Below are 14875 nucleotides of genomic sequence, written 5' to 3' on the forward strand. Positions count from 1 at the left end.
GGATGGTGACCCAATTTTATCAGTGCCCAACTCACAGATAAAGATATTAGGATGGAGTTTCAGGCCAGAAAAAGAAAAAATCTACACGTGTTAGCTCCAATCTATATGCAGTGCTTAAATCTGGAATGGTTTAGGTTCAGGGGTCCTAAAATATTCTTCACTGTATAGAACATTGAGCCAAGCTAGGCTACAACAGACTAACCATCTCTTTTCCCAAAACAAAGTAAAATAAAACAAAATATCATTATTTGTCTGACCACAAAGTGCATGAAGCTGTATCTTTGTGGTGTTGTGTCTCCTTCAAAGACACTGACCATCGCTTTGCTCTCATGGAAATGGCTTTTTGTTTCTCTTGAGATCTTTGAACTCATGACTCCATGACTTTATGTCGCAACATGATTTAAAACAGAAAAACACTCTGTAAATATTTATTGCATTAAAAAGGGAGGAAGAAGGATGTAAGGACACAAGGTTGATAAAGAGAGGAAAGAAAAACAACCAATGAGGGAAGAGGTCTGGGGAGTCTGAGATGTGTGCCCAGAGGACCTGGAGATGGATGCTTGACTACTTCTCATCTCTAGACCCACAGATGCCTGAACCCTACCCCTGAGCCAAACACCAGTGACTGCCTTACCACTTGTAAATCCAGGGATTGTGTCATTGAGTGGCAGTTTCTTGCTGTTATGAGGAAGCCCCATAAAGCAGCTAAGTCCAGAGTGATGGGATTCTAGGCAACTCAGTTTCCAGAAAGATGCCAAGGTGCTGTAGAGTTTAAAGAACTGAATCTCTCACTTCCTTTGCAAGTAGGCCAGCCCCAGATCCTGAAGATGACACCTATACAATCCTGCTTAACAAAGGCAAGCTGAAACATCTCTACCTATTCTCAGTAGGACCAGATGCTGAGGTTTAATGACCCTACATCCTCTCTGAACTTCCCTAGGGGAGCTGGGAAAGGGCCATTTCTGTTCCCTGTAGTGATGCTAAGATGATCCCTGAATGCTGTCAACAAGAGCACTAGAAGGAGACCCTTGGGCATAAATCAGGAAGAAACAACCCATAGAAGGAGGAGTGGTGACCTTTTCCCTTTTCTAGACAATTGAGAAATAAAATCAGCTAGCTCAGGGAAAAGGAGGTGGGATATTTTCACCTGACATACAGGTCAAGGACTTAAGTTCTCATTCTGACTCCTCTTTTACTGCCCAAACCATGAACCCTGACACTCAGTGAGACCATATTTGAATCACAGTCCTCATCCTTCCTCAACTACTTTGGAGAAGTCATAGGCCCTGCCCCATTTCCTGCCACATAATATCTGAGCAAGTTACCCAGAACCTCTGGTGTTAATGAAGAGATAACAATAATGAGAGCTGGAGGATGCTTATGAGAAAAAGAGGATTTGCTGATCTTGCAGAGAATTAAGCTGGGGTTGCAGCACAGATGTGGCAACTCAAACCATCTATATTTCCAGTTCTATAGGATCTAGTAGCCTCTTCTGACCTCCCCAAAGACCAGGCATACATGTGCTGTACATGTATGTATGTGGGTTGGTATGTATGGATTTATAGGCTGCACTAATGAAAACAGCCTGGTATTGGCATAAAAACAGACATATGGGTCAATGGAATCAAATTGAAGACCCCTGATAATAATCCACACACCTACAAACACCCGATTTTGACCAAAAAAAGCCAAAATTGTACAATAAAAAAAGAAAGCATCTTCAACAAATGGTGCTGGAACATATAGAAAGATGCAAATAGATCCACATCTATCCCCATACACAAAACTCAAGCTCAAGTGCATCAAAGACCTCAATATAAAAGCAACCACACTGAACCTCATAGAACATAAAGTGGGAAGTAGCCTTGAATGCATTAGTACAGAAGACCACGTCCTAAATATAACCCCAGCAGCACAAGCACTGAGAGCAATAAATGAGACCTGAAATTGAGAAACTGCTGTAAAGTAAACAATACAGTCAATAAGATAAAACAACAGCCTACAGAATAGGAAAATATCTTCACCAACCCCACATCTGATGGAGGGCTGATCTCCAAAATATGTAAAGAACTTAAGAAACTAGACACTTAAATATCAAATAATCCAATTTTAAAACGGCAAACAGATCTAAACAAAGAATTCTCAACAGAAGTAACTTAAATGCTTGACATTTAAGAAATTGCTCAACATCCTTAGCCATCAGGGAAATGCAAATCAAAATGACTCTGAGATACCATCTTACATCAGTCAGAATGGCTAAGATCAAAAACACCAATGACAGCTTATGCTGGAGAGGATGTGGAGTAAGGAGAACACTCCTCCATTGCTGGTAGGAGTACAAACTTGCACAGCCACTTTGGAAATCAGTATGGCAGTTTCTCAGAAAATTGGGAATAAATCTACCTCAGGACCCGGTAATACCACTCTTGGGCATACACCCAAAGAATGCACAATTATACCACAGAGTCACTTGCCCAACTTGTTCATAGCAGCATTATTTGTAATAGCCAGACACTGGAAACAACCTAGATGCCCATGAATCAAAAAATGGATAAAGAAAATGTGGCACATTTGCACTTTGGAGTACTACTCAGCAGAAAAAAAAGACATCTTGAAATTTGCATGCAAATAAATGGAACTAGAAAAAAACATCCTGAGTGAGGTAACCCAGACTCAGAAAGACAAACACGGTATGTATTCGCTCATAAGTGGATATTAGATGTAAAGCAAAGGATAACCAAGCTACAATACACAGTCACAGAGAAGATAGGTAAAAAGGGGGACTCTAAGAGGGACACACATGGAGGGCCCCAGGAAGGAAAATAGTTAAGATCTCCTGGGTAAACCAGTAAGGGGTAGAAGAGAAGGGATGGAAGATGGAAAGATGAGGAATCAAGAAGACCAAGTTGGGGGAAGGGCGGAGGGGGAGAGCAATGAATGAGATATTCTGATAGAGGGAGCCATTATGGGTTTAGGGAGAAACCTGGTAATAAAGAAATTCTCAGAAATCCACAAGGATGACCCCCAGCTAAGATTCCCTTGGGATTATATTGATTAAAAACTGTTTGGCCTATTAGCTCAGGCTTCTTATTAACTAACTCTTACATCTTATATTAACCCATAATTATTGTCTGTGTGAGCCACATGGCTTGGTACCTTTGATCAATGAGGCATTCAAATTTTGCTTCCTCTGCATCTAGGTGATGACTGTCAGGGACCAGCCCAGACATAAATAATTTCTTTTAAAAAAATATATTTATTTATTTATTATGTATACAATATTCTGTCTGTATGTCTGTCTGCAGGCCAGAAGAGGGCACCAGACCCCATTACAGATGGTTGTGAGCCACCATGTGGTTGCTGGGAATTGAACTCAGGACCTTTGGAAGAGCAGGCAATGCTCTTAACCTCTGAGCCATCTCTCCAGCCCCGACATAAGTCATTTCTTGTACAAGAGTGAAGGTTTGGGAATAAAAGAGGCACAGTTCACACAACATTATTGGGAGGGAGTTCCAGGGATTATTCAAATCCTAACATCTGAAATCACATCCTGAAATCACCTGCATTTATTTTCCAAACAGCTTTTATATCAAGGTAAACTAAGCAGGGGTGGAGGGGGTAACACAAACTTCCTTAGCATTGTTTCCTAGGTAGCAGGGGAATGACTTAGGTCACATCCCATCTATGCCCATTTGATCACGTAGACTGAAAAAACACCTCTTCCCCAGGTGCCCTCCTAATTTACAATAGAAGGAACCGAACTACATTAGCATATCCTGACCATTTGTTAGAATGGCGTCAGGTTGTTTCACTATCAAAGAGCTAGGTGACTGCCTTCTGTGTGGCAGGTGCAAACTGCGCCTTGTAGGTACCTCAGAATTCTCTGACCACAGGACAATATAGGAATATGGGCCTGCATAATTCAGCCCTACAGATGACTGCAGACTGATCCTTTCCTCTTCCCAAAACTCTTCTATTCTTGTCACCCTTTCTATACTTCCTGCCTGGCAACTTGTCAATCAGTGTTTTATTAAACCAATACAGTGACAAAACTTTACAGAGTGCAAGACCATTGTCCCATACAAGGACATCTGCTCAACTATGTTTATAGCAGCATTATTTGTAATAGCCAGAAACTAGATGCCCTTCAACCAGAGAATGGATAAAGACCCAGAAAAATAAACTTGCTATGTACTCACTCATAAATGGATACTGGCTGTAAAGCAAAGGATATAGAGCCTCTAGTTTATGATCTAGAGAAACTAAGCAACAAGGTAAACTCTAATAAAAAAAACATACATAGATCCACCTGGAAAGGGGAAATAGACAAGATCACCTAACAAAATTGGGAGCTTGGGATGGGAGGGAGGAAAGAGGGTGGAAAGGGAAAAGAAGAGGAGAAGGGGAAGGGGGAGGAAAACTTGAGGGAATGAGATAGTTGAGATAGAGAAAGGACAGAAATGAGAGCAAGGAAAGAGATTTTGAATGAGGGTGCCATTATGGGACTAGCAAGAAGCCTGTCACTAAAGAAAGTCCCAGGAATCCACAAGGATGACCCCAGCTAAGACCCTAAGCAATAGAGGAGAGGGTGTCTGAACTGGCCTTGTCCTGCAGTTAGATGGATGGCTATCTTGAATTCTTAAATGTCACTGTAGAACCTTCATCCAGCAACTGATGGAAACAGGGGCAGAGACCTGCATCAGAGCACTAGGCTTAGCTCCCAAAGTCCAGTTAAAGAGTAGGAGAAGTAAGAATATGAGCAAAGAGGTTAAGACCATGATGGGGACACCCACTGAAACAGTTTATCTGAGCTAATGGGAGCTCACCAACTCCAGCCAGACAAGGAAAGTAACCAGCATAGGTCCAAACTAGTCCCTCTAAATGTGGATGACAATTGTATGACTGGGGCAGACATCAGCGCCATTGACAGTGGCACCAGAATTTATCCCTACTGCTTGTACTGGCTTTTAGGTATCCTATTCTCTTTGGATGGATAACTTGCTCAGCCTAGATATAGTAGGGAGGGCCCTGGACCTTCCCCAAAGCAATGTGCCTTACCCTCTCTGAGGAGTGGATGGAGGGTGGGGTGAGGGATAGGTGGAGGGAATGGGAGGAAGAGAGGGTGTAGGAACTTGGATTGGTATGTAAAATGAAAAAGATAGTTTGTTTTCTTTTTTAAAAAGAAAAATAAATTAAATTAAATTAATAATGAAGCAGGTAGATGTTAAAACTAGAAAATGTCATTTTACATTTTATATTTTTATGAATTGCACTTACTTATTCCTGCATTCAAATGTCTCATATGTGCTTATTATAATTTCAACTATGAAAACATCTTTTAGATATTTGCATAACTCTAAAAAACAATTGTGTTGGAATTTTGATGGGGATTGCATTGAATCTGTAATTGTTTTTGGTAGAATATTTATTTTAACTAAGTTGATCCTACTGATCCATGAGCATGGGAGATCTTTCCATCTTCTTATATCTTCTTCAGTTTCTTTCTTCAATGATTTAAGGTTTTATCATACAGGTCTTTTGCTTCTTTGGTTAGAGTTACACTGAGGTATTTTATATTATTTGTGGCTATTGTGAAGGGTATTGTTTCCCTAATTTCTTTCTCAATTTGTCATTTGTGTGTGGAGAGGACACTGATTTTTTTGAGTCAATCTTGTACCCAGAAACTTTGATGAAGGTATTTTTCAGCTTCAGAAGATCCCTCTGATAGTTTTTGGGGCCGTTTATATATACTATCATATCATCTGCAAATAGCAATGATTTGATCTCTTCTGCAATTTGTATCCCCTTGATCTCGTTTTGTTCTCTTATTGCTCTAGCTAGAACTTCAAGTACTATATTGAGTAGATAACAGAGAGAGTGGAAAGCCTTGTCTTGTTCCAGATTTTAGTGGAAATGCTTTGAGTTTCTCTCTATTTAATTTGATGTTGGCTATAGGCTTGCTGTAAATTTCCTGTGTGTTATGTTTAGATACATTGTCCCTTGTATCTTGACCCCTCCAAGAGTTGTATCATGAAGGGGTGTTGGATTTTGTCAAAAGCCTTTTCAGCATCTGTTAAATGATCACGTGGTTTTATTCTTTCAGTTTGTTTATATGGTCGATTACATTGACAGATTTTCTTTTTTACTTAGTTTTTATTTAAAAATTACTTTTAATTTTATATAGCAATCCTCCCTCTCCCTCTTCTTCTCTCACCCCTACCTCCCCCTTCCCAATCCCCCATAACTCAGAGGGGTTAAAACCTTACTTGTGGAGTCAACAAGGTCCAGGATACCAACTTGAGACAGGACCAAGCCCCTCCCCCCAAATCTAGGCCGAGCAAGGTATCCCACCATAGAGAATGGGCTTCAAAAAGCCAGTTCGTGTGCCTGGGATAGGTCCTGGTGTGACTGTCAGGGGCCCCCCAACAGATCAAGCCACATAACTGTCACCCACATTCAGTGGTCCCATGCAGGTTCCCCAGCGGTCAGTCCATAGTCTGTGAGCTCCGACTAGCTTGGGTCAGCTGTCTCTGTGGTTTACCCCACCATGCTCTTGACATGTTCATATGATCCCTCTTCCCTGTGTTCAACTGAACTCCGGGAACTCAGTCCAGTGCTTGGTTGTGGGTCACTGCATCTGCTTTCATCGGTTACTGGATGTAGGTTCTATGATGACAATTAGGGTAGTCACTAATCTGATTAAAGGGAAGGCCCTTTCAGACACCCTCTCTACTATCCTTTGGGACTGAATGGCTACAGGACCAGGCTGGACAGGAACCTCTGTCTACACAGGTCCTCACAATTGAGCCTGGTCCTGAGGAAAGGCTGAACATCATGGCAGGGAAGCAGAGAGAAAGTGAGGAAGATCCCACTCTCTTCACTGTCCTCCAACTTCTGGGTGTCTAAGACCTCCCCGTAGCCCATGAAATTACGAATCATCAATAGATTGATCCACCAATGAAGTAAGAACCCTCAGGATCCAATCACTGCCCAAAGGTCCATCACTTGCCAACCAAGCCTACAGTACATGACCTTTGAGGGGACATTTTAGATCCAAACTGAGACTTCCCATTTTTTATTTACTTATCACTATCTATTTACAACAAATATTTTCAAATAATGTTTACTTCTCTCTGTTATAAAACCAACATGTGATGACTGCAAAACTTTTAGATAGTAAAATATGACTAAGATTAAAAATCATTTTAATCTTACTACTCTACTCACTGATACCTAGTATGTGTATATATGTGTGTGTTTATATATACATATGTATGTATATATATATATATGTATATGTGTGTATCTACCTCTTTAAATGGTATATGTGTGTGTTAAAAACACATGTACATGTGTTGTAATACATGTTTCATTGCTGTACCAACTACCTGAGAAAAGCAAAAGAGGAGGAAAATTGATGTTGGCTCACAGTTTCAAAGGTTTTAGTCAGTGGTCATTTGGTCCTCAGATAAGGCTGAGCATCATAACAGATAGTGTGTCCTGAATCAAAACTCCTCACCTCATGGCAGCCACAAATCAGGAAGACAGAAACAGGAAAGTGTAAGAGCAAAATACCCGCTTCAAAGACACACCCCAGCACCTAAGTCCTCCAAGCAGGCTCCACCTTCCAGGATATCAACCACCTCCTAATAGTCTCAGGAATTTTGAATTCAGACCCTTCCTGATCCAGTTACTTTCCCCAAAATTCATCAGGGGGCAACCAATTTTAAAACATAGGCTTTCAGGAGATATTATTTATCCAAATCATAACAACATGTTTGGTAATACATAGGCTAATTTTATATGAATTTTTATATTCTTACTTTTCTACCTAATATCATATCATATTTCCCAGTAATACTTTTTAAAAACATTTATTTATTTTCATTTTATGTGTATGGCTATTTAGCCTGCATGTATGTAAGGGCACAGCATGTGTACCTGTCGCCCATGAAAACCAGAAGAGGGCCTAGATCTCCTGGAACTGGATAGTTGTAAGCACCATGTGGGTGTGGGGAAGTAAACCTAGGTCCCCTGCAAGAGCAACAAGTGCTCCTAACTGCTGAGTCATCTCTCTAGACCCACTTTGCAGTGATGCTTAACACTTTCTCAGACATAGTACACAATACTGTTTGCATAGTATTTCATGAGGTTGGGAAATCATATTGGTGGTTATTCCTAATAATTATGTAATGAATAGCTTATATATAAAAGTCGGTCTGCACTTATAATTTTTCCTGAAGAACAGAGTCCTAGAGGTGAAATTTCAAAACCCAAGCTTATGAACATTATATAAAGGCTCATAACAAATATTTTACATGTTTTCAATTGATTTATTATTAAATTAATATGTATTTATTAAATTAATCTATAAAGCAATCTTTTTAAGTGCCACTGATTCCCAAATTTTGTTACCTCTAATCCATTAGCTTTTCATGGTGTAGCATTCATTCTTGGGCCCACAACACCTTCACTGAAGATAAAAAGCATGAAGCATGATGCTAGATCCTAAGGATGCAATAGTATCCAGGATTGCCATGATCCCTGCTTCATGGAACTTGATTTCCAACTGAGAGCTAAGACATGGGACTACTTGCCTTTTGTTGTTGCTGCTGCTGATAACGATGTTTTGAGGGGGGACATAGTTTTCCTATAAAGCCATGACTTCCTATAATTTGCTCTGTAAACTTCCTATAATGTCGCCTTGAACACAGAGATCTGCCTGCCTCTGCCTCCCAAGTGCTGGAATTAAAGGCATGCACCACTATGCCTGTCTTTCTCTTTGGAGGAAAGTACAGGATTGTTGTAAGGCTCATGCTCAACTCTTTGGGTCTCATGGAAAGTCTGTTTGGGGAATCTTAGTTTAAAACACAACCTGATAGAGAGTGGGAGCCAACAAGGGTTGAGTTAAGGGTAGAGAGAGAGAATGGTGTATTTGGAAGTCTTAATGTGTCCCCAGATTGTAGAGAATGAGTTTCAGCTCATTCTTTCTCTTGGGCCAGGAATCTTCCAAGTTCATGTCCTTGCCTTGTATCCAGCTCACTTGATGCATGTGTATGGTTTCCACAAGGCAGTGAGCCTTTCAAGATGTAGTCATGGGGCAGCCTCCTAAGTTCACTCTCTTTATTTTAGTAAAAGGTGATGGAGGAGAGTTATCTGTCTATGTTTCTTTCATTGGTTAATTAATAAAGAAAACTGTCTTGGCCCTTTAAGAGACAGAAAATTAGGTAGGTGGAGTAGACAGAACAGAATTGTGGGAACAAGGAAGTAGAGTTGGGGAGACGCTTCAGGCAGTTGCCATAGTGAGTCTCCATGCTGCTCCTCTCCGAGATGGACGCAGGTTAAGATCTCTCCTGGTAAGCCACACCTCGTGGTGCTACCCAGATTACTAAATATGGGTTAAAGGAAGATGTGAGAATTAACCAATAAGAGGCTACAGATAATGGGCCAGGCAGTGTTTTAAAAGAATACAGTTTCCGTGTAATTATTTCGGGTGTAAAGCTAGCCAGCGGCCGGGTGGCGGGACGCAGCCCTGCCGCTTCACACTACAAAAAGGTTTTGATGATTCAGACATCTCTTGCTTTATGAAGCTCCTAGCCCCTATAGAACAGAGGGGAAGATGGGGACTGGCATGCCTGGGAGACATTTCACAGTGCCCTGTTCCACCAGCAAATAAGGGAGCGGTGCCCAAAGAACCTGTACAGAGTTTAAATGAGAAGTAGAAGGGGGAGTGTGCATGGGTCCTGCTGTCACGTGAATCAGTTCTTAAACAAAGATGATATAGGAAGGGTAGTGCCCATGTCTTTCTAAGGACTCATTCTGGGCATCTACCCCAGCCTGTCACCTTGAGGAAAGCCCTTTTCACATCCTTGTTCCGGAGGCTGTAGATGACAGGGTTGAGAAAAGCAGAAATGACATTGTAGAACAGAGCAAGTTTCTTGTCCTCTTCTGGTGAGGCCTTAGAACCAGGCTTCATGTACATGACCATGGCTGGCACACAGAACATGGTGACCACGGTTATGTGTGATGCACAGGTAGAGAATGCTTTCAGTCGCCCCTGTGCTGAACGGATCTTCAGGATGGACACAAAGATGTTGACGTAGATGACGAGGATAATGGACAAGGGAATCAGTATAACACTGAACCCAAGAATGAAGTCTACTTGGTCATTGACGGAGGTGTCTGCACAAGCCAGCTTTAAGACCGCAGGGACTTCACAGAAGAAGTGGTTGATCTTGTTGGGGCCACAGTAGGGGAGGCGCATGGCAAATATGGTGTAAACAAGAGCAGAGGTGACACCACAGAGTCCACAGAAAATGACCATTACCCCACACAGACACGGGCTCATGATGACCCTGTACCTGAGTGGGTGACAGATGGCTACATACCTGTCTATGGACATTATGGCAAAGAGCCAAGACTCTGTGACACCTAGCACCAAGAAAATGTACATTTGAGCCACACAACTGGAGTAAGAGATTGTCTTCCTCTGGCTGACCAAATGTGCCAACATCTGGGGTACAGTGGTGGTGGTATAGCCTAAGTCCAACATGGAAAGGATGCCAATGAAGAAATACATGGGGGTATGGAGGTGTGAGTCCAAGCAGATGAGGATGAAGATCAAGCCATTGCCCAGAATGATCAACAGGTAAATCGTCAGAAAGGCTGAGAAGAGCAGAGGTGTGGCCCTGGGGCTCAGGGAAAAGCCCAGAAGAATGAATTCTGTCACAAAGGTCTTATTGGGAGCTTGCATTACGCTCTATTCTTAATGAAAAAGAAGGCATCAATTCACACAGGGGATTAGCTAAGGCATGCACTGGAGTTGGGGTTAATTAGTGATCCACATCCAAATTTTATGAAACTCCATTGTATCCCTCTTAATAGGACTACCCACTTTACCTGTCGCTGTCCTCTGGAACCACTCCCAGGAAGCTTATGAAGATTCATACACAGTGCTGGCCCTGCCTCTAAAGCAACAGAAGCTCCCTTCTCAGCCTCAGTTTCTCCTGATATGAAATGAAAGCCCTGGAAAAGATTACCTAATTCTCCTTGCCAGAGTCTTCCTCCTATTAAGGCATTTAAGTCTTCTCCAGACAGCGAAGTGATTAGAGATAAATATTGGCATAAAAACTCTATGTAGGAGGGGATGGGTTAACAGTTATGAGCATCCAATGCTCTTTCAGAGGACCTGGATCCCCAATACCCATATGGTGTCTCATGACCATCTGTAATTCCAGTTCCAGGGGTTCTAATGCCCTCTTCTGGTCTCTGTGGGCACCAGACACATACATGGTGTACATATATACATTCAGGCAAAACACTAATACATGAAAAGTAGAAATAAAATACTTTTAAAACTCTATGCAAACTGGCAATTCAAATGCCTGAGATAGGGTGAGACGCCACTTGGTCCCTTCAAAGACATTAAATTCTTTCTCCTAAATTTTACACTCAGTGGGGTACACAGACCAGAATGTCTCTAACTGCTTATATCACAGGCCACAGTATTGGAAAGAACACTTACTTCTTAGACTGCTTGAGTGAGCCATTTACCCTTTCTCCAAACCTTTGAGACAGCTTCTAGAAGTACAAAATGGAAATAAACACATAAGAAGAAAACTGAGTTATCTACCATGAAAATCACCCTGAAAGAGGTCTAACGTATAGTATATGCTCATTAAATGTTAAATGTATTTCAGAATGGTTCTTGGCACACAAACAACCGGGTCTCGGGTCCAAGCTGCACAGTGCCCCTATGAAACCAGTCTGCACTCGGGATGCCCACAGTCAGCTGTCACTCTCCTGCATGTCAATCCCCCCAGCTTATTGACTCAGCTACTTCTGATCCTCACACACACACCCCTGAGCCTCAGCGTCCATATGTGAGCAGGGAAAGACACCTCTTCAACGGGGTGTCGTCTGCATTGCTGATGCCTGAGAACAGAGCAGTGTGGGTGCTGTCTAAGCACCTGGCTTCAGCCTGCTTGCTCTTGCGCCACCTTAGCTGAGTCTACATCCAGTCCAATAATTCTTTTCTCTTCTTTTCTTTTCTTTTCTTTCCTTTCCTTTCTTTTCTTTTCTTTTCTTTTCTTTTCTTTTTGAAACAGTGTTTCTCTGTAGCTTTGGAGCTTGTCCTGGAACTAGCTCTTGTAGAGCAGGCTGGCCTCAAACTCACAGAGATCTGCCTGCCTCTGCCTCCCGAGTGCTGAGATTAAAGGCATGTGCCACCACTGCCCGGCCCACTAGATGATTTCTTAATGTTGACACAAGATCTCACACAGCCTGGCCTTCCTACAGGCCAGGAACCTCTCCAGGACTTTTACAACTTCATCTAATACTGTAAGGTAGCTGGAAACCAGTCATTAATTAAATCCCCACACTTCATTAAAGAGGTTCCGTAGGCCTTATTGTCTCCCAAGGGTGTTTCACAGCTTCCTGCTCTTCACGAAGGATAATGGTGCTACAACCACATGGGCTTTAAAGGGAAAAGCTATGTGGTGGGGTATAAAGGTTTATGTTGGGATGTTAGCTTCCCTAAACCTCTCAGGATTCAGAAGGACTGCTATAGCAGGCAAAAACTAAAGATATTTGAGGGTAAATAAATTAACTCACATAAGTCCTTTCATCATGATCTATTTATTCTTCCTATGCTCTCTCCAGTGCTCTAACTCTCTCTTGATAATCCTCTTGATGTTTCTCTTCGATGTTCCCCCTTTGATGGTCCTCGCTGTCTTCCCATCCCACAAGGTTCCCAGTTTATATACCCACATAGACATAGTTAAAAATTCTCTGGTAAATAACAACAATACCAAGCATGCATTTCTTAGGGCTAACAGGATGGATACAGTGGGTGCCTGATATCTTATTACTTTCTCAGAGGGGGCGTGGCTGTGAAACTCCTGGAGATTTAGTATGGGGCTTTAAATCAGGACAGAATTCTAAGAATAAGAAAGAGAGGGTCTGTGGGTTGAATACATCTGTGTGGTCAGAGTTTATATCAGAGTCTTTCTAGCTAAATTAAAGGGAATGGAATCTCTTGGCTCTAGAGATAACATCTAAGGTGGCTAGATCAAAGGGGAAACTCTGGTAATGTAAAATCCAGAGCCTGGCATTTCCAGCTTCCCAAGCAGTGACTTTGTTCCCACTGACACCTGAGTGAGAAGCGTTTCCTTTCTCCAGGGCCTTTTCAAGAATTCAAGGCCCCCAGTGTATATTCTATATATCAAGATGATATGACCATATGAAAAGCCACCAGCATAACAGTACATGTGAGAGTTATGCCCAATAACTAATATACTGCTGAGGCATTTTGGGATAAATCCCACTATGGAAAGAGAGGGTCACCATGGCTTCGCAAGGTTTACAGAAGACAGCAACTATTCAAAAGGCAGGCTCCCAAAGCTTTGCAAACTGGGTGTAGTCTAGTGATTTTGCCAGCTGTACTCTCCCTGTATAATGCTTGTGGTTACCACCAGCAGGGTAAGAAGAGTGTGTCACAGACAGCTGGTTTGCTTGAATCCTGATGCTGTGTGACATTGGCTATTAGTAAATCTCCCCAGGACTCAGTTTTCCAAGCTGTAAAATAGGGATGAAACTATCTTGCTTGCAACCAACATTCTTCCCATGGGGAAGTAGCCCAAGGCTGTCAGAATATTCTACCATGGGGCCTAGAGGTGGGAAATAAGCTGCCATTTCCCACTGTTCACTTTTTCGCACAAAGCCAGTGAGAGGTATTTGCATAAGGGGATGGTGTTTGGGAGCGCTACACCTGGCTGAGCTGTGAGGACAGCTGTGACTGGGGGCAGCTCTCTACACACCAACACACGGAAAAGGGTCTGTTTTACATCCAAGACTTAGGCCCAGAGACTCAGACTTCTGAGGCTGTAGATCCTACTCATCTATGGCTTTCTTCAGGGTGAGCAAAGTTCTTAAGAAAAGCTCCCTGACTCTCAGGACCCACCATGTGAAAGGTGACAAGGAACAGCATCATGTCTATCAGAAGAAGAGAAGGCTACAGAATTCAGTTCTGGAGCTATGCCTTGCAACTACCTTGGCACCTACTCTTAAACCTTCTGCTAACTCCACGAGATGTATAGAGCAGGTAATGTTACCTCCATCTGTGGATGAAGAAACTGAGACTTGGGGCCAGGGGTTGATGGGAGAAAAAGAACTTCTCTTGCTCTGGCAGTAACAGGGCTTCCTATCTACAACAAATCCATGACTCACTAAAACTCAGCCAGAACGAGTCCCCAGCTTACTGAGATGCTTTCTGTCCTTGATTTAGGGTGGGAGGGCAAATCATTAAGGCAAAGAAACTTCTGCTGGTTTTAGTGTAATAATCTGCACACAGACATATACATACATATAAATGCATAACTACATATGTATAGATACTTACACATGTGCACATCTGTGAGAAAAATCCAGTGAGACCATTCAGAAATTCAGAGAAACCCTTCAGTTACAGCTTCATTCCCTATATCCCATTGGTCCCAGGGTTCATTGCCACTACCCCCAAAATGCCTCATCCACCTATCTGTCCCTCTTAGCAGTCAGCCAATAGCCACCTCAGACATTCAGCATATTTCTGTTCCATTCTCTTTCCTCCTCCACCTCCTCCTCTCATCTCAGTCATTCATTGCTCAAGACATTCACTACACTAACCTCATTCACTACACTAACCTCCTTCACTACACTAACCTCATTCACTACACTAAGCTTCAGAGAACTCTTTCTAAAATAAAAATCTGACTGGGCCACTTCTGTTTTCTTGTCTACAGAGGAAAGACTAAAAGACTTGCAGGAACATTCTGGCTTTACTGCTTCCCTTGTTTCTGGTCCCATTTTCCCAGGCAGGTTTGTGGACTCTTTCTCT

At 42.2% G+C, this 14875-nt stretch overlaps 1 protein-coding gene across 1 annotated transcript; it reads right to left on the bottom strand.

Annotated features, from left to right (window-relative positions):
- Positions 1 to 9814: 9814 nt before the first annotated feature.
- Positions 9815 to 10753, bottom strand: LOC119817677 (olfactory receptor 2A2-like). Its single transcript, XM_038335036.1, has one exon. It carries the CDS (start codon positions 10751 to 10753, stop codon positions 9815 to 9817), a length of 939 nt encoding a protein of 312 aa, XP_038190964.1.
- Positions 10754 to 14875: the final 4122 nt, after the last annotated feature.

The sequence above is a fragment of the Arvicola amphibius genome, chromosome 6 (assembly GCF_903992535.2).
Source record: "Arvicola amphibius chromosome 6, mArvAmp1.2, whole genome shotgun sequence".
Lineage (NCBI taxonomy): Eukaryota > Metazoa > Chordata > Mammalia > Rodentia > Cricetidae > Arvicola > Arvicola amphibius.

What these genes read in the sequence shown, in the direction of transcription:
- LOC119817677 (XM_038335036.1), bottom strand. Translation starts at nt 10,753, where the DNA reads ATGCAAGCTCCCAATAAGACCTTTGTGACAGAATTCATTCTTCTGGGC.